Raw genomic sequence first — 21,865 nt, forward strand, 5'->3', positions numbered from 1 at the left:
TCCCCGTTTTCTCTATCCAGCAAAAAAGGGAAGAGCCCCAGAAGCACAAGATTTTCTCCTCCTTCACCCTGCCGGTGCAAAAAAGAAAGAAACAGAGAATGAATAACCCCAGGGCGCCGGCGGATCAGGCAAGCTGAGCCTCGGGAGGGGAAGCCCTTCGTGCCTCCTACGAACAGCCACGGGCGAGACCTGAAAAGGGCCGTTGCGGGAAGTTGAGCCCTTCCTCCAAGGACTGAGCCTCGCCCTCACCTCCATCGCTTGACGGCTCCCTCCCTTTTCCTTCTCCTCCTCCTCCTCTCCTTCCTTCTCGCCGAGCCTCGCCCCAGCGTGGCGGCGGCGGCAGCAGCAGCAGCTGCTTAACCGCCTCCTCCTCCTTTTGCTGCCTTCAAGCTCCAGCCGCAGCCAGCCAACCTTCGCCAGGATCGCAGCAGCAGCAGCGGCGGCGGCAACCCAGTGAGCCTCGCTCCCTCCCTCCTCCTCTGGCGCTGGGATGCGTCTTCCTCCTCGCGGCTCGGCTGCCAGCTTGGAGTGCTGCGACGCGCTTGGAGCACTATGGCTCGCTTCGGAGACGACCTACCCAGCCGCTATGGAGGTGGTGGCGGGGGTGGCGGCGGCGGCAGCGGCGGCGGGCCGGTGGTGGGCGGCGGAGGCCGCGGCAGTAGCCGCCAAGGACCCCCGGGCCAGCCCGGCCAGCGACCCCAGGTGTACAAACAATCTAAGGCCCAGCGGGCCCGGACCATGGCAATTTACAACCCCATCCCGGTCAAGCAGAACTGCTTCACTGTCAACCGCTCCCTCTTCATCTTCAGCGAGGACAACGTGATCCGCAAGTATGCCAAGAGGATCACGGAGTGGCCATATCCTTTGCTTGGCGGACGGTGGGGGGGGGGGAGTTTGGAGGGAGGCGGTTGGGGTCCGAGACTTCAGCAACGCGTGGGGACTGTCCTCCTCTTCCCGCCCCGTGGCCCGAGCACAGGGTAGGCTGAGGGTGCCTTCTGATGAATCTGGACAGCTCACGTGTCATTTTTTTGCGCGAGTCGAGGGAATGGGGTTCAGGGACAGTTGCAGGTGTTCTTCCAGGCGTGGTTGTATTGGGGAGGCCGGGGGTCGCATTTCATGTCGCGGCTGGGCGTGCCTGGTCCTCTGGGTGAGCCAAGGCTCCTCTCCCCCATCTCCCAACTTTACATCAAACTCTTCTTAGACTAGATAAATGATTTTTTTTAAAAAAGGGGGGAAGGGGCTTCTCGCTGCAAGCCCGCCCCCCCCCCGCCGCGTGTCTGTATAGATTCCCTGAGACACCTGGGATGGGGTCTTCCTGTCCCCTAGGGAGCACTAAGAGGTTCGTGGCACAGTGTGCTCTCCTCTGGAGTATTTTCTCTGGAGTATTTTCTGTCACCTGAAGCGACAGGTTAACCTCCCTAAACGTTGCCACACCTGACTTGATTCACTTTCCTACTTCATCCCTCTCTCCAGCTGTTTGTGTGGGTGTGGGTGGGTGGGTGGCAGAAATCTCAAGGTGGGGTCTGGTTTATTGCTGTCTCCTTTTGGATCAAGAAGGCTGATGAAACTTCCCTCTCTCCCCTTCATTTCAAAGCCTTAAGTTGTTACCACCCAAAATAAGTCAGTTCTTTATACCATACATTTATTAGGATTTAAAGAAGTTGGTTCATGTCTCTTAATAAGCCACTGTTTCGAGTAAACTGTGTGTCACACAATATCTGCATTTGGGACAATGCAGTTCAAAGCCTTTCTTGAAAAGACTGGTGTAGCTGTTGAGTGTGTGTGTTTTTGTATTATGTGGTGTGGCTCTACTTCAGTTTTGCACATTTCACTGTGGCATTGTAGAAGCAGTACCTTTCTTCAGAATTCCTGCATGCTCTTGTTAGTTTTAGCTTGTTCTTTTCATTTGTGTTCTATGTCAGGATAATCTCAGCAGTGCTGGCAAAGTACTTAGATTCTTGTCCTGATAGTTAGGCTGTGGAAGACTTTCAGGGTGATCACCTCTCTAGCTAAGAATATCACCACTGATTTCTTTTAAAACCAATTCTGGTATTTGGATTAGATCAATCTTCTTCTTTTTTAAAGAATTGGGCATGTTTCAGTATATTGTCACCAATTGTGAGTTGTAAATTGTTGACATGTTATTGGGATGCATTTTGGTAAAACTTACATCAAGCCAAAATCCCTAACTGAAGAAAGCTACACAAGTGTGCCTGCCTTCTACTATGTAAATGTGTGTGTACACAATTGTATATGGACAGAGCAAAAGCTTCTGTACACACACACACACACACACACACGTTGTGCCACAGCCAATTACATTTTACTAAGAGCAGACCCACTGAAAATAATGGACCTAAATTAGTTATGTCCATTAATTTCAATGGATCTGCTCTGAGTATGTTGAAACACTGGATGCAACCTGATGTGTGCTATGTCAGCACATATGGCAAGCAAAATATCTCAGTTTTTACACCATCTGAACCTTCTGCACAAGTAAATAGCCCTATTTGCTATTTCAGAAGCCCGCTCAATTTTGTATATCATGCGTGCCCATGTCTGACTTCTATGGAGCTGAAAGGACCACAGTCTGTGCATATTTCCTCTCTCTCTCTCCACTTGTCCTGACTCAAGAGGAGTCCCATCCTAGGAACAAGTCAGACTGTCAGTTCATCTGGCTAATTGTTGTCTATACTGAGTGCAGTCTCTCTCCAGGGTTTCATACTGGGATGCTCTCCCTGCTGTACCTGGAGATGGTGGGGGTTGAACATGGGACCTTCTGCATGTGAAGCAGATGCTGTACCCATTGAGCTATATGGCCCTTCCCTGTGCCTTTCTTCCTTTCATGTTGTAAGCAGTTGTGGCCATGGTAGTGGAACTGTCTGTAGCAGAATGAGCAAAAATGAGGTTCTTCCATCCTGAGCTTAGGGTTAGGTTGCTAAGTAATCCCTCCCTCCCTCTCTCTGTGTGTGTCCAAATATGTATTGGCAGATCTGCACTAGTGTCAGCAGTGTGCTTTCATGGCAGCATTCCCAGGGGGGTCTCCTGTTGTTTTCTTTTTATCTGAAATCATATAGCTAATAATGCACGCAGAACAGCAACCAGACCTGCCCTTAGCAACATGGCAAGCTGTTCCCCTTCCCAGTTGAAACTGTGTGCATGCAGGGGAAGTATTGACAGGGCAAACAGAATCCACCAGATTGCTGGAAGAGGCGAATTGGAAGGCATCTGTGCTGCAGCCAAGCTTGGGATAAATGTACCTCAAAGAAAAGCCTTGTGGCAATTCAAGTGTTGCATTTCTGCAAGGCTAGATTCTTTCATTGCACTGGTGGTGGGGGTGGGGTGCAGAAGCTTATTGGGAACTTCAGAAGCTCTCTAGTAATGGATGGTGACTGTAAGGCAAGCTTCATTTGGAGTGTTTTGGTTGGGGGTGGGTAAGTCTGCTCCAGCACAAGCATCTAGGAGGGCTGGGTGTGTGCTAGTGTGCTGGTGTGCCTACGACGGTGACTGGTGCAAGGTTTAAATCAAGCCGTCTCTGGTACCCAGGGGAGCTCGCTGTGCTGCTGAAACACTTCCCTGCCATCTGGGCCTTGGCCTAGAATTGGGCATGGATCCAGTGATACACACGCTGCAGAGAAGGGAGCTCGCTCGCTATAAAGGCACAAGGCTACTCTGACATAAATCCTTGCTTGGAAATGAATTAAGATCTATTCTCTATGGGTCCCCCCCTTTTTTCTTTTAGTCAGGCCCTTTTGCTACAAGGCAGCACAGATTTTGCTTTCTATACTGGCTTGGCAAGGCTGTTGTTGTGTAGTGATTCAAAACATGATCTGATATGTGCTGGTTCACATTTCAGCAAAGCGCAGAACTTGTTGTGTGGCCTTTTTGGACAAGCTGTCTGCTCTTAACTTCAGCTCTTTCCCAGGGAGGATAAGAATAATGCCAGGCTACTTTACACGGTTTGTGCCGGGATTAGGCCAATGAGTTGAGAAACAGCACCTACCGTATTTTTTGCTCTATAAGACTCACTTTTTCCCTCCTAAAAAGGGGAAATGTGTGTGCGTCTTATGGAGCGAATGCAGGCTGCACAGCTCTCCCAGAAGCCAGAACAGCAAGAGGGATTGCTGTTCTGGCTTCAGAGATTCAGAATTTTTTTTTTCTTATTTTCCTCCTCCAAAAACTAGGTGCATCTTGTGGTCTGGTGCGTCTTATAGAGTGAAAAATACGCTTTTAAAGCTGTTCGTCAGCAGAATGGACTCCCTTGGGAGGTGGTGGACTTTCCTTCCTTGGGGGTATTTAAGCAGAGGTTGGATGGCCACCTGTCATGAATGCTTTAGTTGAGATTCCTGCATTTGCATGGGGTTGGACTAGATGACCCTTGGGGTCCCTTCCAGTTTTACAACTCTATGAAAATGGCATTTGAAAGCATTGGAAACACATACACATGAGTCCAGTTTATTGCTGATTTTCTCTTGCATACTTCCGTTGACCAGTTTTTTTCTTTAACTCTTGCTTCCACTCCTTTTGAATATATGATCTTGGCTACAATCATTGCTAATTGCATCGTCTTGGCCTTGGAGCAACACTTACCAGTTGACGACAAGACACCCATGTCAGAGAGGCTGGTGAGTACCATTTATTTGGTGGGGGAGGGCAATGTTGTCATTCTTACTCTCTTACTTAATTGTATTTATCTGATTCCATTTATGAAGCACTTCCTGTAAAATCTGTGTCTGTGGTTGGCATCTGTCTGTCAGTAAAGGCTTCAGCCATAAGAATTATTATTATTATTAATCTACATAGCAAGAACAATCCCATATATAAAAAGGATTTAAAGCAATAAAAAACAATAATTTCCCAGTCCTCTATACATGCAGATAAAAATCTCCACTTAAATGGCTCATTGGAAAAAATGAAGGTCTTCAAAAGACACCATGCCTGATGTGCAATGGGAGGCAGTTCCAAAGGATCGGTGCCTGCTGCACTCAAAGTCCAGCATCATGCAGAATCAGGAGTGCCAACTTGGCCCTACGACTGTGGGTGCCCAGGGTCTTGGGTGCCATGCAGTGTACAAGGCCCTGGCACCAAAATTTGTGGGTGCCTTGCCCATTCATGGGATTTTTTGTGGGTGTTTGGGCACCCAGGGCCCCAGGGAATTGGCACCAATGTGCAGAGAGGACACCCTGATGAGATGGTGTTTTGATTCACAGGGGATACTGTTATCAGATGGCTATGTTCTGCCCAGTGGCGTAGCGTGGGGGGTGCAGGGGGGGCCGGCCGCACCGGGCGCAACATCTGGGGGTTAGGGTTAGGGGGTGCAAATCCATGGGTTAGGGGGCGCAAATTACTTGCCTTGCCCCGGGTGCTGACAACCCACGCTACGCCACTGGTTCTGCCATCACCATCAGATGCAGTATGCCTCTGAAAGCCACTTGCTGTGAATCACACATGGTGTTGTGCTCCGGTCCTGCTTATGGGCTTCCCAGAGAAATCTGGTTGGCCCCTGTGACAACAGGATGCTGGACTAGATGGGCCCCCTTTGGCTCTTCTTATTTCTTAACTAGGTCAATGCTGAAAGCCTTATCCAATGGATAGCCTTATGTAATGAAGGATAAGGCTATGTTCTACCTCTACATCCACTGCTGGAGACATACGCTTCTGAATACTAGTTGCTGTGAACTGCAGTTGGGAGAGCCCTGTTGACCTGTTTGCTCGTTTCCCAACGGGACATCTGGGAAAACAGGATACTGGACTAGATGGCCCTTTTGACTGATCCAGCAGAGCTCTTCTTATGTTCTAACTCTTTATTAGTCTACAGAGAGTAAGCAAAGTACAGTGGGGGAATGAACAACTAACTGGTTATGAAGCCATCAGAATAAGCATCTGGGGAGAAGGAGTCCTAAGATGGAATGCAGGAGGAGTCAGTTTTTGGGTAAACGTTGGTTGGGGAGCTGCATTGTGGAGTTCAGAGACATGTGAATTTCAAAGGATGTCAGTGTTTTGGTTCCTGGACTGTTTTGGAAAATGCGAATTTGATTGGTTCACTCTCAGATGTGAACGGAATGTCATCCTCCCTCATCCCTATGCCAAGGCCACTGGCTGGCTGAGGCTGATGCAAGTGGTGTGGTCCAGAGCAGTGGTAGAGGAAGCCGCTTGGGCGCCAGGGGTGGTGCACCTAGGAGCAGGGCGAGTTGCCCATAGGGGCGAGGTGCACTATAGGGTCTCTGGAGTCTGCCTGCATCCTCTTACTCAGCCGCCTTACAGCTGGGGGAGAGGCAGCGGGTGGACCGTTTGGTCAGCAGGGAGCCTATGTACACCTAAGCCACCGTGTCTCTCCCAGGAGAGATGTGTGGCTCAGGCACACTGCAGGCCCCGCGGTGAGTGCCACCTGGCATTTTGTCACCCCCTCAGTGGTGACACCCGGGGTGGCTTTCACCCACCTCACCCCCTTCCTCTGCCCCTGGTCCAGGGAGGGGTGGGTCTATGTTTGAAGGAAGCACCAATTCTGTTTTCTCAAAAAGGGTCACATAGAGGCATTTGATAGTTTTGAACTGCTCATGTGAAGGAGAGAAGAAGGGAGGAGGAGGGGGGGGTCTTCTTCTGAAGATGAAATTTGATGGATTTACCATATTCCCTTTAAGAGAAAACAACACTGGGAGCAGCCCACTCACAAAGAAAATAACTTACCAGCAGGCTTTATGGTAATGAGGCAATTATAATATTTCAAATGCAAAGCAGAATGATTTTTGGGATAATCTCTTCATTCTTTATCAGCTGGCAGGGAGGGGGTGGTGGAGAGAAACAGGCAGCCAGGGGTAGACATTTTCCTTGTTTTTTTAAAGGATGCTTTGGAATGTTTCCGATGCTCAACCTAAGTGGGTATGGCTGCTCCTAGCACAGGGAGATGAAACCTTGAAACCTCCCTCCTTTGAAACATGTTAAACCTAAAAAAAGAACATTGGGGAATTAAGTAAAAAGCTGAGGGTTTTAGGCAATTCCTTTTGCCTGTTTTTAGATGGTTCATTCCATATTCCACAAGTCAGTTAAGATAACAGTTCCTGGATTTCATCTGTTATTGTAAATGGGTGGAAGTTCTCTTTATGCGAGAGTGTATCCAGACTGCCATAGGTGAGGGCCCACTCTTCCCATGGGTAAAAGGTAAAGGACCTCTGGATGGTTAAGTCCTGTCAAAGGCAACTATGGGGTCATCTTGCTTCAGGCCGAGAGAGCCGGCGTTTGTCCACAGACAGCTTTCCGGGTCATGTGGCCAGCAGGACTAAACTGCTTCTGGTACCCAGAGGACTGTGACAAGTGCCAGAGTGCATGGAAATGCTGTTTACCTTCCTGCCACAGCGGTACCTATTTATCTATTTGCACTTTACCTTACCTTTTTTCCTATGAGTAGACTAGGTCTGTGGACCAGTTACACCTGGATGGACAGTTACAAAAGGCCCTATTGGAGCCCTGGTCTACAGCTCATTGGTCACAATGGGTAGACCAGGGTAGACCAGGTGGCCAAAATTCCCAATGTGTTTCAATTGAGAAAGGGCCTTAGCTCATGGATAGAGCATCTGCTCTGAATGCAGAAGGCCCCAGTATCAATCTCTGGCATCTCCAAGTAGGACTGGGAAATAAGTCCTGCCTGGAACCCTGGGGAGTTGCTGTCAACCAGTATAGACAATACTGAGCTAGATGGACCAATCGCCTAATTCAAAATGAGGTAATTTCCTACATTGCTGTGTTCTGTGGCCCATACAAGGGCTCCTTCACATATAGATACTGATCTGGAGGTCTGCACATGGACTGATTCACTTGCCTAGCATGCAATTTAAAACCATGTGGTTCCATAAGTTTGTCTCTTGGAGGTGAAATCTAGGGCTTTAAAAAAAAGATCCAAAACCCTTAACTGAGTATATGATTTTTACATCAGTTAGTTGATTATATTTGTATAAATGCATATATCATTAGAACAATGTTTTGAAGTGGAATATCATACTTTTAGATAGTGGGCATGAAGATATCTTGTAGTAGGTAACATCTTAGAAGAAGCACCTACTTCCCGTGATCTTAGAAAAGGCATTCTTCCTTGTGTGTGAGAGTTAAGAAAATATGCCTTTTCCAAGTACAGGTGTGTGTGTGTGTGTGTGTGTGTGTGTATGGGTTGTATTCAAAGTTAATCTTACTCAAAGTAGAGCCACTAAAATATTGGACACGACTAAGTTAGGTGAAGTAATTTCATTGGGTCTACTCTCGGTAAAACATAGTTGGATGCAACTCTTTACATTTTTTGAAGTGTTGCCAAATTAATTGAAGATGTATGTTTAGCCAATCATCTGTCTTCTTTATGAATTTATTAATTTTATATAAAGATGTCTTTCTCACCCATCTGCTGCCACTTAGGGAAGTTACTAACAATTTAAAATCACAGTGCAATAAAAAAAGTTAAAAAGGAAAAAAGAATGAAATAAAATACCTAGCATTTAAAATACACAATCATACAAAATATAGAGGCAAGAAATATAGAAATCTACAAGCGTCTTAAAATGTGACCGCTAGACTGGTTATTTTTTGGTTTGAGACATATTGCTATGGCTGCCTTAACTTAGTTCCCTGAATTGTGGTGAAAAATTTCTTATGATTAATAATCATTAGAAAGAAGCATGTTGTTATTAAAACAATTATTAGTTTTTAATAGTAAACTGATAACTATATAAGCCCTCCTTTACAAGCTTTTTTTTGTTATTTGTAAAAAATCCTACCCTGCCAACAATAAGAAAAAAAATATCATGGTGGTTAATGTGAAATCAACATTAAAATTATTATTAGTATTGTTATTTATAAAATTTGTATAACGCCCCTCATCTGAAGACCTCAGGGTGGTTCACAGCATAATTAGAGTGGCTTGTGAATAACATTCATGAAAGAAATCCCAAATTTGTCACAAATCAGTAGGTCAGATTAACGGAGCAACAGGGCTGGATTATGCATCAGAGAAAGCCTGGAAGAACTGTTGCATATGTATTGGATACAGAATATTGTCAATCTTACAATATTTTGGATGAGAAAAACCATACTGAAAGCCTTGATTTGCCATCTTATTTGCCTGTCTGAAGTAATGAGAACATAAAATCACGATGGTAATTAAATACGTATCTCAATCACCTTTCATCAGAAGGTTCCAGGGCAGTATATGAAAGTGTGAAAATAATTCAAGCATATAAATATGATATATTTGGAACAAATGCACAAAACAAAGAGCAGATGAAAACTTACGGTATAACAAAAAGAACAAAAGTAATTTTATCCAACATGTCATTATTTTGTGAGATGGATTCAAGAGCATCATTGAAGCTCCTAATTTGTACCATTAAAGTAAAGCACTCTGGCTGCACTAGCACAAAAAAGGGGGGAAACGCTAAGAAAAAAGGATCTGCAATGAAAATCTTGGGATGAAGGCATTTTAAACACTGCCTGAGCAAATAGGGATGAATGCTTGTTGTCACATAATGACCCTGTTAACAAATCAGAATGAGTGCTCAATAAAGGCCAGATATAATCTAACCTTCGTGTGAGCTTTGTGCAACAGATCAGAATGAATGCTCAACAAATAAGTAATCTGGGAGAGCCATGAAGGTTCCAGCGTTTCTTAAATCTAGTTGATCCACTATTTGGCACAGAAAGTGAGTAGGAAATGACTTCAATTAGCATATCACAATCGCAACAGATCAGACTTCCGGGGTGGCACCATCGGTAATGGCGGACTCCCTCTGATCTGGAGGGACCAGCTCCATGGGAAACAGGTCTTTTCCGCTACGGCGAAGCGGGGACCCTTTCAAAAATCACAGGCAGATGAAGCCTGTGACCATGGGACTCGGCGGGCACCTTTAGCGCCCCCCAACCCGCAAAGGAACCCACTAACGGGCTCCGGAGCGAAGAGGGGGAAGTGGCGCGGTGCTGAGAGTCAACTGCTTCTTCCGTGGAGCGAAGCCGCACAGCCGTTGCTGGAGAGCGCTGCCTTTTTCCTGGGACAATTTGGCTTTTAAAACAATCACCGTGAGTACTTAATTTTCGGACAATTGGACTCTAAATAAGGACTTGCAAGTAGAAAGGAAAATTGGACTTAAAAGTTTATTTCAACTTGGTACTGAAATGGGAAGGTCTAAACAGGAAGTCAGCCTTCCGTTTCTTTGTAGATAGATTAAAGCAAAGACATGGCAAACTAGAGTTCAGAAAATCGCTTGTAAAGGATTAACTTTCACCATTTAATATTGTTGAACCCCCTTCGGGAAGCAGGAGAAGTGGGGTTTTTTTTTTTTACTGTTTAAACCTGCAGAAGTGAGTGTAAAGCAAAGTAATTTTCCACCGTCTTGATCCTGGAGTGGGGTGTCAGGACTGACGTTTTTTGAAGCTCATTGACCAGAGACAAACGTTTTTGACAGATAGCTAAAAGAAGAGAAACATAGTGATCCCATTGCTCCCTTTCGCATTTTAAAGGAACAAATATTGACAAAATAACTGAAAAAGGAAACTTTGTTGTTAGATCCGCCTTTATAAGAAAAGAACAAATAGACGTTTTTCCCCTAGAGGGAGCCTGTGAAACTGTAACCAACTCTGAATCGGGGAGCTTGCAGCTGCTACAGATTACGATCGTGGGAATAGACTTCTGACCTTGTAGGACAATGTATTCAGAAGCTCTGTTGTGTGCTCTCTGTAAAACAAGTGCCCTATTGGAACAGCTACATGAGAAGAAGGACTTGATGACTGATGCAATCAGAAATTTTGAACAGGCAGTGGGAAATTATATGGAGCCCACCCAGGAATCAAATCAGGAGTGTGCCCTGACAGAACAGATGAGGGAAGAGGATGTTGCTGAATCTTGGGCACCAGAGATGGAGGGAGCTGCGGCCCAGCAGGAACATGAGTTTTTGGATTTGACAAATGAGCTTGGAAAAAGCCAGATTTGGAAAGATAAAGTTTGGTTTGGCTTGGAAATGGGGGGTTGGATAGACCCCCCTATGCAGGGATGTTTGGTCTTTTCAAGTCTGGTAATGGGCCGTGAGATGTTTGGGGTTGTGGGGGCTCTTAATTTTGGAGCGACTTTGAAATAGGTTAAATACTACATGGAGTTCAGTGTGGACTATGGAAAAGGGGCTGATTTGTCGAGAAGGGTCAAAAACATTGTTAAGCTGGAGTTCCCACGAGTGAAAGGAGCAGGAGACAAAGGAAAATATAGCTATAAATATGAAGAAGAGCTGCGGAAGGGACATGGAAGGGACTTAAGGGCCTTGGATATAAGATTACCAGGTTAATGCGCTAGATTGATGGGATAGAAAGGACTGACAAAACCCGGTAACAGGAGGAAGAGACGCTGGAGGAAGATTGGATTGTTTTTTTTTTCTTCTATTAGGAGTGTTTTACAAAATTGATGAATGTTAGAAAAATGCTGGAACGAAATTATTTGGCTTTAGTAAAAATATGTAAAGAATTATGTAAGAATATTATGGTTATGAGAAATTGGTAAAAGATTTAAGTTTTAAGCTTTAAGGTTCTTTGTAGTAAAATAAGATTAAAATAGATTAAGGTAATGTAATGACAGAATATTATGAAATATAGAAAGGATTTGCTGTGACAATTAACAACTAGGATACAAAAAAAGGGAGGAGGAGGAGGTCAAAGAAAGAAGGTAATGACAGTTAAGGATTCAAGAATATTGGATTTGTTTTTAAATGTTTGGGGTATAGTTTTGTTTTTTGATTGGGTTGTGTTATTTTTTGATTTTGATTTTTATTAATTTGTATTGTTTGATGTGGTTTGTTTTTTCTTGATTTTTTCTTTCTTTTTTCTCTACCTTGTTTTCTTTTGTAATTTGTAATAAAAATTTTTCAATACATATCATTAAAAAAAAGAAAAAGCTTTGTGCAACAGATCAGAATGAATGCTCAACAAGTAAGTCATCTGGGAGAGCCATGAAGGTTCCAGCCCTTCTTAAATCCAGTTGATCCACTATTTGGCACAGAAAGTGAGTAGGAAATGACTTCAATTAGCATATCACAATCACAAAAGGAGGCTAGAGAGCTTTGGAGATGGAGATGGTTGCCAATGCATTTCAGTAAAACTCTTTAGCAAAAGAAGGCAGTGGTGGCCACCAATTTGGACAACTTTACAAGGTTAAGTCCAGTCACGGATGACTCTGGGGTTGCGGCGCTCATCTCACTTTACTGGCCGAGGGAGCCGACGTTTGTCCCCAGACAGCTTCCGGGTCATGTGGCCAGCATGACTAAGCCGCTTCTGGCGAACCAGAGCAGCGTGTGGAAATGTCGCTTACCTTCCCGCCGGAACTGCTAGGTTGGCAGGAGCTGGGACCGAACAATGGGAGCTCACCCTGTTGCAGGGATTTGAACCGCTGACCTTCTGATCGGCAAGCCCTAGACTCTGTGGTTTAGACTACAGTGCCACCTGTGTCCCTTTACAAGAGCACGAGACAAATTCATGAGGAGGAAGGTTATCAGGGGCTTCCTGTCATGATGGCTATACTCTGGCTTCACTGAGGCAATATGCCTCTGACTATCAGTTGCTGGAAACCACAGGCGGGGAGAGTGTGCTTATTTCTGTGTCCTTCTTGTCAGTTTCGTACAGGTATCATCTGTTTGGCCATTGTGAAAACAGGATTCTGGACTAGATGGGCCATTGGCCTGATCCAGCACACTCTTCTTATGTTCTTAAAAGAAACGTGCTGTAAAAACCAAATCCAATAGCCAACCATCAGTATAATACTTAGAAACAAAGACAAAATTATCTAACCATAATATACACAGCTTACAGTTCACTCTTCCGTGTTTATTCAAAAGTAAGCCCCACTTACTGTCTCCAAACTGCGGGAGACAGTGGAAGACAGAAGTGCCTGGCGTGCTCTGGTCCATGGGGTCACGAAGAGTCGGACACAACTAAATGACTGAACAACAGCAACAAAGCCCCACTATAGGCAATGCTAGTCCTACTTGGAGTAGAGCTGTAGAAATTGATGCACAAGACTAAGTTAGGTGCCTTGGATTGTATTCAGCTAAATTCTACTCTGAGAAGGGTAGACACTGAAATCGATGGGTCTAAGCTATTTATTCCCTTTAATTTCACTGAATATACTCTGAGTAGAACTAACATTGGGTACTACCCATTAACTTCAAAGGGTAAACTCTGAATTGACCTTAGTTGGGTACAACCTGTTGAGGTTAATGGTGTTTACACTTGAGTAAGCAAATACAGTGTTATGGCCTTAGATCAGGCATGGCCAAACTTGGCCCTCCAGCTGTTTTGCGACTACAACTCCCATCATCCCTAGCTAACAGGACCAGGGGTTAGGAATGATGGGAATTGTAGTCCCCAAACAGCTGGAGGGCCAAGTTTGGCCATGCCTGCCTTAGATGCTCAATGTTTAAACAATTCAATGACTGTTGAATTGTTTAAATGCTGAGTGTTTCAGCTATGTGCACTGTGTATTATGGTTAGATACCTGCTGATATTTTTTCTTATTTTAATAATGGCCAGCTGCTCTGAGACTAGTTTTCCACAAATAAGGAGCTTTAAATTCCTCCCTTTTGTCATATTTTGTGTGCTATTTTCTCTTCCACCTTAAGCTTGGAGGAAATAATATCTCAGGAAGCCTGTGTCATTATATCTTGTTTGAATAGCTTAGTCAGGTCATTAGTAAGTATACCAGGATTTGAAAGTGCCAATTTGTACCCAGGTGAGACCAGAGGTGTAGCAACTGCCTGCAGCGCCCCAAATACTAAGCAACTGCTGTGATCCCTCAAGCTCCCCTGCCACCCAGAATCCAAACCCCCAATGCACAGCAGCCACTGTGTCACAGTACAGACCCCCCCATGGCACCCTATGACCTGCCCCCCCCACTGGCCTGGTGTGGACCACTCCTGGCTAGCTACACTACCGGGTGAGACCAAAACAGTTGTTCAGTAGCAACTTCTGCAAAACCTTTATTGATAAAGGTTTAAAGACGGGAGTTGTGTGAGGAAATGACCCCTTTCTCATGACTTTTGATTTGAAGACAGACCAAAACTGCCTCTTGAACCAGTGATACAAGCACAGCATATTTTCAGGTGTGCTTAAGAATTCTGCCATCTGGTATATGGTGGCATTAGGGATAGAAGGAGCTGTCATTTTTTGTTGTTGTTTCTCTGTTCCACTCCTTCCAAACCTTAAGTTCAGTTCTCCACATTCTCAAATTTTGAAAAGTTCTTATTTGTCAGCATTTTAGTTCAAACTTCTCCTAATGAGTACACTATTGTGTGCAATTTTGACTAATATCCATGCTTTACACACAATTTTGACTAATATCCATGTTTTACACGCAATTTTCTGCAGTATGGATGCATTTTTGTATGGTATTCAAATTTATGGAGAGGAAGTAATTTTCAATTTGGGTTTTCCTCTTCCTCTTCCTCTTTTGGTCCAGTTCTGATGCTGCCCTGTTGATTGATGGTTCCATTCACCCTTGTCCTGCAGTAACTCTTGCTAGAATCATCTCCCAGGAAGGGATTAATTTGCCAAAGTTGTTTTCTCATCCCCACTCCCAATCTTGAAATCCAGTTCCTCACACTTCTGTAGCATCTTGCACTTGTTGGGTGGGGGTGGGGGTGGCAGGGCAGATGGGGATCTTAATGAAAACTTACAAGCCTTTTAGAGTCAATTTCTTCCTAATTTTCATCTGTGGTTTTGACTAATATACACATCCCCCCCAAAAAAGAGTTTCCCCTAAAATGATATGCATGCTTTCTCTTAATTTGGGCCCATGTTCTTTGCTTGGAAGATATGCACAACCAAAACCACAAAACTGTAGATTTCAAAGGATAGCTATACTTTGCTTTGTGTATTGGTTCACAAAATGGGAATTGATTCCTTCCTCTTCAAAATGCAAACAGTATCAAAATTTCTCCTCCATCCCTACTCCCAGTGGCATCCTGCTTGCTTGCGCATCCCCTCTAGACCAGAGAAAAGATTGGAGCACATGGTCCTCATTGTAACTAATCCATGCAGAAGGCTTCTCATTTACCCAGGATGTGCTGCTTGTTGGTTCTGACATGGAGGCAGGGCATAGCAGCTTTCTCCCTTATTTAACATGACAGCCTTTTCACTCGGCTAATGGGCCTTGTTCTGTATCCTAACCACAGGCTCTTTAAAAGCAGCGAGGCATGAGCCAGTCATATTAACCTCTGTTGAAAAGAGGAAGTCTTTTCTTTCGCATGGCACACCTAAGCCTTTTGGGATGGTCTTTTTAGGGGCCCGGGTAGCCTGCTCTGGGATTAGGTTGTGAGGGATGCTAATGAGATTTATTCTAGGCTGCATTGCTTTGCTGCAAAGAACACCTCCAATGAGACTTTTGTTTTTGTTGGGGGGGTGGGGTGGGGCGGGATAACTGTGTTTGTGTCTTGTAGCAAAAGAAGTGGCACCATAAAGACTGACAAATATATTGTGACATCAGCTTTTGTGGACTACAGGAAAGCTTATGCCGTAATAAATCTGTTAGTCTTTAAGGCTCTGGAAGACTCTCTGTACGACTCTAAACTCTGAGTTGTTCATCCTTAAGTGAGATGGGTAGACATTGCTCTTTTGTCATATAATTTTGGATTAGCACTTTAGGTCTTCTTTGTTTGCTGTTTTTACATGGAGTAGACCTACTCAAGTTTATGAGCTTAGCCATGGCCATTAATAAATGGGTAGAAAAAATACTAAATATAACCCAGTATTTCTTATTGCCCTTCTTCAGAGCATCGCAGGGCAGTTCACAATATAAAAACAGAAAATACATAGCATAATAAACAAAACAACAATACCCCACACTTGTTTTTATCCTGTATGATAGTATGATATATTACGATTGTATGATATTATGATGTCACAGTTATGTGATATTATGATTTTATATTATGATTGCATGGTATTGTATCATGATTGTATGATATTATGATTATGTAAGATTGATTGCAGCCTCCGGGAGCTCATAATCAGGACTTGTAAACAGGGGCATTTGTGAGGGTGGTTTGAGGGGAAAGTCTCAAGTGCTGCCTCAGGGGGTACACAGGACCAAGAGACTGTTACGATATTGAAGCAATGCGGCCGCGAGCTGGTAGCTTGAAAGCAAAACATAATGGGAATGTTGGGACTGTTCCGTGGGAAACAGAGGGACAGTCTATTCACAGTGCGAAGCACCGGAATTAGCTCAGAGTGTAATATGAGCTGTACAGGAAGTACAGGAGGAGTTTGTCTCTCGGCTGTTGGAGTTTGAAGAGAGCAGACGTGTTTTCTGTAACGCTGCAAAGACAGAAATAAAGGCATGTAAATACGTTTCTGTCTATCTCTTTCCCCTGCCCGGGGGGGCAGGAAAGAGGGCGTGTGTTCTTCTCACGCTGAGAAGGATCGCCTATCACGACCTCTGCCTGGATCCTGCCGGGAATGCAGACAGGGAGGTCAACCGGAGATCAAGCCGGGTGCCTGGAGAGTGGCCAGTTTCTCCTGATAAAGGCTTGATTCCCAACAGAGACATGGGTGGTGAGGGAGCTGCTGCGGTGACCAGCAACACTTATGCCATGCTTGTCACAAGTCTTGCCCGAGAAGGTGCAAAACTACACTTGGTTGCCTTGCTGAACGAGAAGGCACAGCAACTTGAGCTCACTAACCACACTCTGAGCTACTGGCCAAGAGGAGGAATTCCTTGATAGAGCAGAGTGGACTGTCCTGGAGCAGTGATGCACATAGGGAGGTGGAATATCTCCCCATGCAGGAGACGAACCTCTGGAGGAACATGACACACGGATGCGAGATTGCCAGGATCCATGTATTACTGGAGTGGCAAGGTTGATTCCATGCCCTCACCTTGGACTGCCTACGGGCCTCCACAGGGTTTAATCTGGCACTGCAGACATGCATTCTGGACCTTAAGAAGGCTGATTTCAAAAAGCTTAAGGAACTACTGGGTGAGATCACATGGTCAGAAATACTTCAAAGATTAATGGGAGTTTCTTAAAGGTGAAAGATGGAAGACACAGGTGCAGACAATTCCAACAAGAAAGAAATTGGGAGGCATCTAAAGAAACCAGGGTAGCTGCATAAGGAGCTTACAGATGAGCTTAGATTTAACAAGGCCATGAATAAGAAATGAAAGAAAGGGGAAATCACGAAAGAAGAGTATACATGAGTAACCAACAGTCTCAGAGAGAAGGTCAGGCAGGCCAATGCTCAGAATGAGTTCAGGCTTACAAGATACATTAATAATGATAATAAAAAAGATGTCAAGTCCCGCAGGGCCCTAGTCTCTTTTGACAGAGCGTTCAACCAAGTCGGGGCCAGTACTGAAAAGGCCCTGGCCCTAGTTGAGACCAATCTATCCACCTTGCGACCTGGGACCTCCAAAATGTTGTCCTTTGTGTACCTTAAGGTCCTCCATGGGGCATACCAGGAGAGGTGGTGCCATAGGTACATGGGCCCTAGGCTGCATAGGGCTTTAAAGGTCAAAACCAGCACCTTAAACCTGACCCTGTACTCCACCAGGAGCCAGTGCTGCTGGGAAAGCACTGGATGAATGTGATCCCATGGCAATGTTCCTGTAAGGAGCCTCGCCACGACATTCTGCACCCGTTGGAGTTTCTAGGTCAGCTTCAAGGGCAGCCCTGTGTAGAGTGAGTTACAATAATCAAGCCTGGAGGTGATTGTCTCATGGATCACTGTGGCCAGATCAGGGTGAGAAAGGTAAGGGACCAACTGCTTAATACAGCGGAGATGGAAAAACGCCACCTTTGGTGTGGCTGCAACCTGCGCCTCCATGGAAAGCAAAGTTCTCTGATTGGAAAAGACAGAGAAATGCTATTGGGTGATAGAGAGAAGGCAGAAATGATCAATACCTACGGTACTTTGCCTCCATCTTCACCCAAAAGGAAAGTGGTGCCCAAGCTGGTGATAATGGAATAAACAATGCAAGAAGGAAGCTGCAGCCCCAGATAGGAAGGGGGGGGGTAAGGGAACATCTAGCTACTTTAAATGAATTCAGATCTTCAGGGTCTGATGAGCTGCAACCAAGGGTACTAAAGGAGCTTGCATAAGTAATCTCAGCGTCTATAAACTGAGAATTCCTGGAAACAGGTGAGATCCCTACCGTCTGGAGGTGGGCAAAAGTTGTTTCCTCCAAAAAGAGGAAAAAGAAGACCTAGGTAACTACTAACTGGTCAGCTTGAAACTGATACCAAGAAAGACCCTAGAACAAACAATTGAATGGTTGATCTGTGAGCACTTAGAAAAGGATGTTGTGATTACTAAGACCTTGCATGGTTTCTTCAAAAACAAGTAGTGCCAAATGAGTCTCATTACTTTTTTTTTGATGGCGTTACAAGCAGTGGTGGAAAATGAGGGAGGGGGGCACATCTAGGGAGACAGGTTCTTTGCACCTTCACAGGTGGTGAACATGGCTATTGTCAAACAGGTATCTGTTCAGAGCTGCTCCGAGTTGCCCTGCAACTTTCTGCAACAACTTCATCGTGTGTTCTGGCACCTATTTTTCTTGGGGGGGGGAATACTGATGACAACTCCCAACATTTCTGAGTTCTGGCCATGCTGGCCAGGGCTGATGTGAGTTGGAGTCCAACAATACCTAGAGCGAACAAAGTTTTCCACCCCTACTCTAAGAAGCAACTCCCTTTAGGAGGGGATCCTTTCATGCGGTGGGGAATTCTGCTTCTTTGAACAGGGGTGAGGAGGCTGTGGCACTCCAGATGTTGCCAGATGTCAACTCCCAGCATCCCTGACCATTGGCTGTGTTGCCTTCTGCTCTGATGGAAGCTGCAGTGCAGTAAGATCCACCTGCTTTATTCCTGTCAAGCTGCTAACAATATTCCCTCTTTGCTTCTTAGCTGACCTCAATTTTGGCTCAAAACGGGGAAAGTGATTGTGTAGATTCACTCTGCAAAGGGGGCAGAATCAATGAGGAAAGTAGAAAATCAGGAAGGATTTCGGGAAATGGGACACGAGGTAGTGATTCCAGTTTCAACTCATAAAAAGGCCTCAGATTATATGCAGAAGACATTGGATGACTGTATGATAACATAGGCTTGGAGGACTCTCCTCCTTTCTTTTCAATCTTCATTTGCTTCACTATTTCATAAGTTTGAACCTAAAACACAAACATGAGGTGACTCACAGGAGAGGAAATGCAGGGTAGGATGGCTGAGGGTGAAGTTTACAGTCTGTACAGTGTAGAAAAACCAAACCAAACAGTGAACTCTTGATAGCAAGAAATAAAACGTGAATTGACTATCCCAGCACCTGTAGAATTGTAGCTCTTTGCCTGACATTGCTGTTCTTCCCCTTCCCTCCTCTTCTTTTTAGGATGACACTGAGCCATATTTTATTGGAATATTTTGCTTTGAAGCTGGCATTAAGATCATCGCGCTGGGTTTTGCTTTCCACAAAGGCTCTTATCTCCGAAACGGCTGGAATGTGATGGATTTTGTTGTCGTCCTTACAGGGTAAGTGATCTCCCCCTCTCCCTGCTCTCTCTCCCCCGTCTCCACAATTTGTAGAAATTATGCTGAGAGTGAATTGCTTTGATGCTTATTATTTTCATCAGCAAGGTGAAGAAGAGAGTATGATGCTATTAAGATTCTATAGTAAAGCTATATTTGAAGACTTACAGAGGAGCTGTTGTGGAGGTGAATTTGGGCAAGCCTTTGTCTAGCCCAAGTTTATGAACACACTTAAAAAATAATAGATGGTTGGCAGATCTTAACTCTGAAAGGCAATCCTTTTCATTTCTTTCTTCTTCTTTTTAATGCCAAATCGTCTTCTGAAAAGTACAGAACAGTTTTAAAAGCAGGAAATGTTTTAGAGGTGGATTAGATCGGACAATATGTGAACAAAAGGAGGTTCACTTTGCCTTTGAGACCAAGAAGAATGCAAAGGGGTAGGAGTCACGAAGTAGCAGAATACTGAATAAAAATGATCAATACGCTGGATATTTTGGAAAGATGATGATTTGCTCTTCAGTTATAAAACATCTAGTTGTGCCCTATTTTGAGCTTCTGGATATGGTATAATAAGGAGTGGGTGTCCATTTTCCTCCTTGTACCTTTACAGTTATTGACTGGTATAAACTGAGAAGTACCTCAGACGTGTTGCTGAGCTGAAATACCCAACTGGTATCTCTGAATTATTTGGGGGATTGGGTAAAGGGGGGGTGAGGGGTTGGTAAGGGGAATGGGGCAGTCCTAAGTAAGTTTGGCAAGCAACATAAGCAGGGGCTGCATCCCCAAGTATTTATATAGATGGCAGACTGGCTTAGAGGTATTCTCCCTTTACTCATGGACAGGTCTGTGCTTTTGTCTGCTGTAACATGTGCCATTGCACTGAAACTAAATAAAGTGTACACCTGGCTCTTCATAATAATTGTTTTATTCACATGTAAATTGATTCATCATGGCTAATCAGTTAAACTCGTATGTTCAGACGGTTCAGTCTTAAGCATGAATCCTCCAAAGTAAGATTAGCATTCATGTTCAGTTAAGGAAGCTATTGTATCTAGCCAAGTTCTACTCAGAGCAGTACAGTCATACCTCGGGTTACAGACACTTCAGGTTGCGGTTTTTTGGGTTACGGACTGCCGAAACCCGGAAGTACTGGAACGGGTTACTTCTGGGTTTCGGCAGTCGCGTATGCGCAGAAGTGCCAAATTGCAACCCGCGCATGTGCAGACATGCTGCTGAGGGTTGCAGACGCTGTGGGTTGTGGACATGCATCCCACACGGATCACGTTCGCAACCTGAGCGTCCACTGTACACAAATGAGTCATGTCCATACATTCCAGTGTGTCTGCTCTGAGATGGGATGAATAATGGTTACAAACCTTAATTCTTAATGAAATTAAAGTAAGCACACTAAACCAGAAATACCTAATAATGGCCTACTTGGATCAGGGGAGTGCTGTGAACATAGCATATCTTGATTGAATTGAATTGAATTGAATTGAATAAATTTATTACGGTCATAGACCAGAAGAAAGGGAAAAAAAGGCAGCAATAATTTACAAGGGAATGATGGTGTCAGTTAAAAGTTGTAAAATTATACATAAAAACAATACACATACACACACACACCCACACCCACACACATATACATACTCATATATGCACTACAGTATATGTATGGGCTTAAAAAAAGGGGGGGGGCTTATCCAGGGGTCAGATCTTTTACTTTTTTACAGCTAATGCCCTCCGCTTGATCGCGGCCGCCAGAAAACTTGGCCACTTTCAATGTTACTTCTGGGTTTTTGTCTCCTAGTAGGATTTTCAGCCGCTGAGATTCAGATCGACCTGGAAATTTCTGAACGATAGGGGAGATAAACAATAACCTGATATCCCCGTAAAGGTCGCAGTGTAACAGCACATGTGAAGCCGTTTCCACCTCCTTCAGACCACATGGGCAAACTCGTTCAGCATAGGGTGTGCCCTCGTATCTGCCCTTTAGTAAGGCAGATGGCAATACATCAAATCTAGTAAGGGTAAACGCCCGCCTATATTTTGCGATTTGTAGATCCATCAAATATGGGGTTAGATTAAACCCTTTCCCATAATCTTGGATAGCTGGATATTTATCTATCTTGCTCATATGGTCCTGAAGCTCTACATCTCCTATTCGCTGGCTCACCATCATTTTAGCCTTTTCAAAGCCTGAGGCTATGAGTTCTTGTGAGGAAAGCCCCAGGCCCCTCAATTTTTCATAAAGCGACAATCTCCATTTAGACTGGAACGGGTCTAGTAGAGTCAATGGAGCCACTCCCACTGGGAAAAATATGAGTTTTAGCCAGAAGTGA

At 44.6% G+C, this 21,865-nt stretch overlaps 1 protein-coding gene across 9 annotated transcripts in view; it reads left to right on the plus strand.

Moving 5' to 3' along the window:
- Positions 1 to 440: 440 nt before the first annotated feature.
- CACNA1B (calcium voltage-gated channel subunit alpha1 B) overlaps positions 441 to 21,865 on the plus strand; it is a 341,428-nt gene continuing 320,003 nt past the window's right edge. For all 9 annotated transcript variants that reach the window (XM_082208748.1, XM_082208756.1, XM_082208749.1 and 6 more), the window contains exons 1-3: positions 441 to 856; positions 4,519 to 4,625; positions 19,387 to 19,526. In XM_082208748.1, coding sequence (XP_082064874.1) covers positions 553 to 856; positions 4,519 to 4,625; positions 19,387 to 19,526 — 551 coding nt within the window. In that variant the 5' untranslated portion in view covers positions 441 to 552. The remainder of the gene's footprint in view (positions 857 to 4,518; positions 4,626 to 19,386; positions 19,527 to 21,865) is intronic.

The sequence above is a fragment of the Podarcis vaucheri genome (assembly GCF_965113315.1).
Source record: "Podarcis vaucheri genome assembly, chromosome: Z".
NCBI lineage: Eukaryota > Metazoa > Chordata > Lepidosauria > Squamata > Lacertidae > Podarcis > Podarcis vaucheri.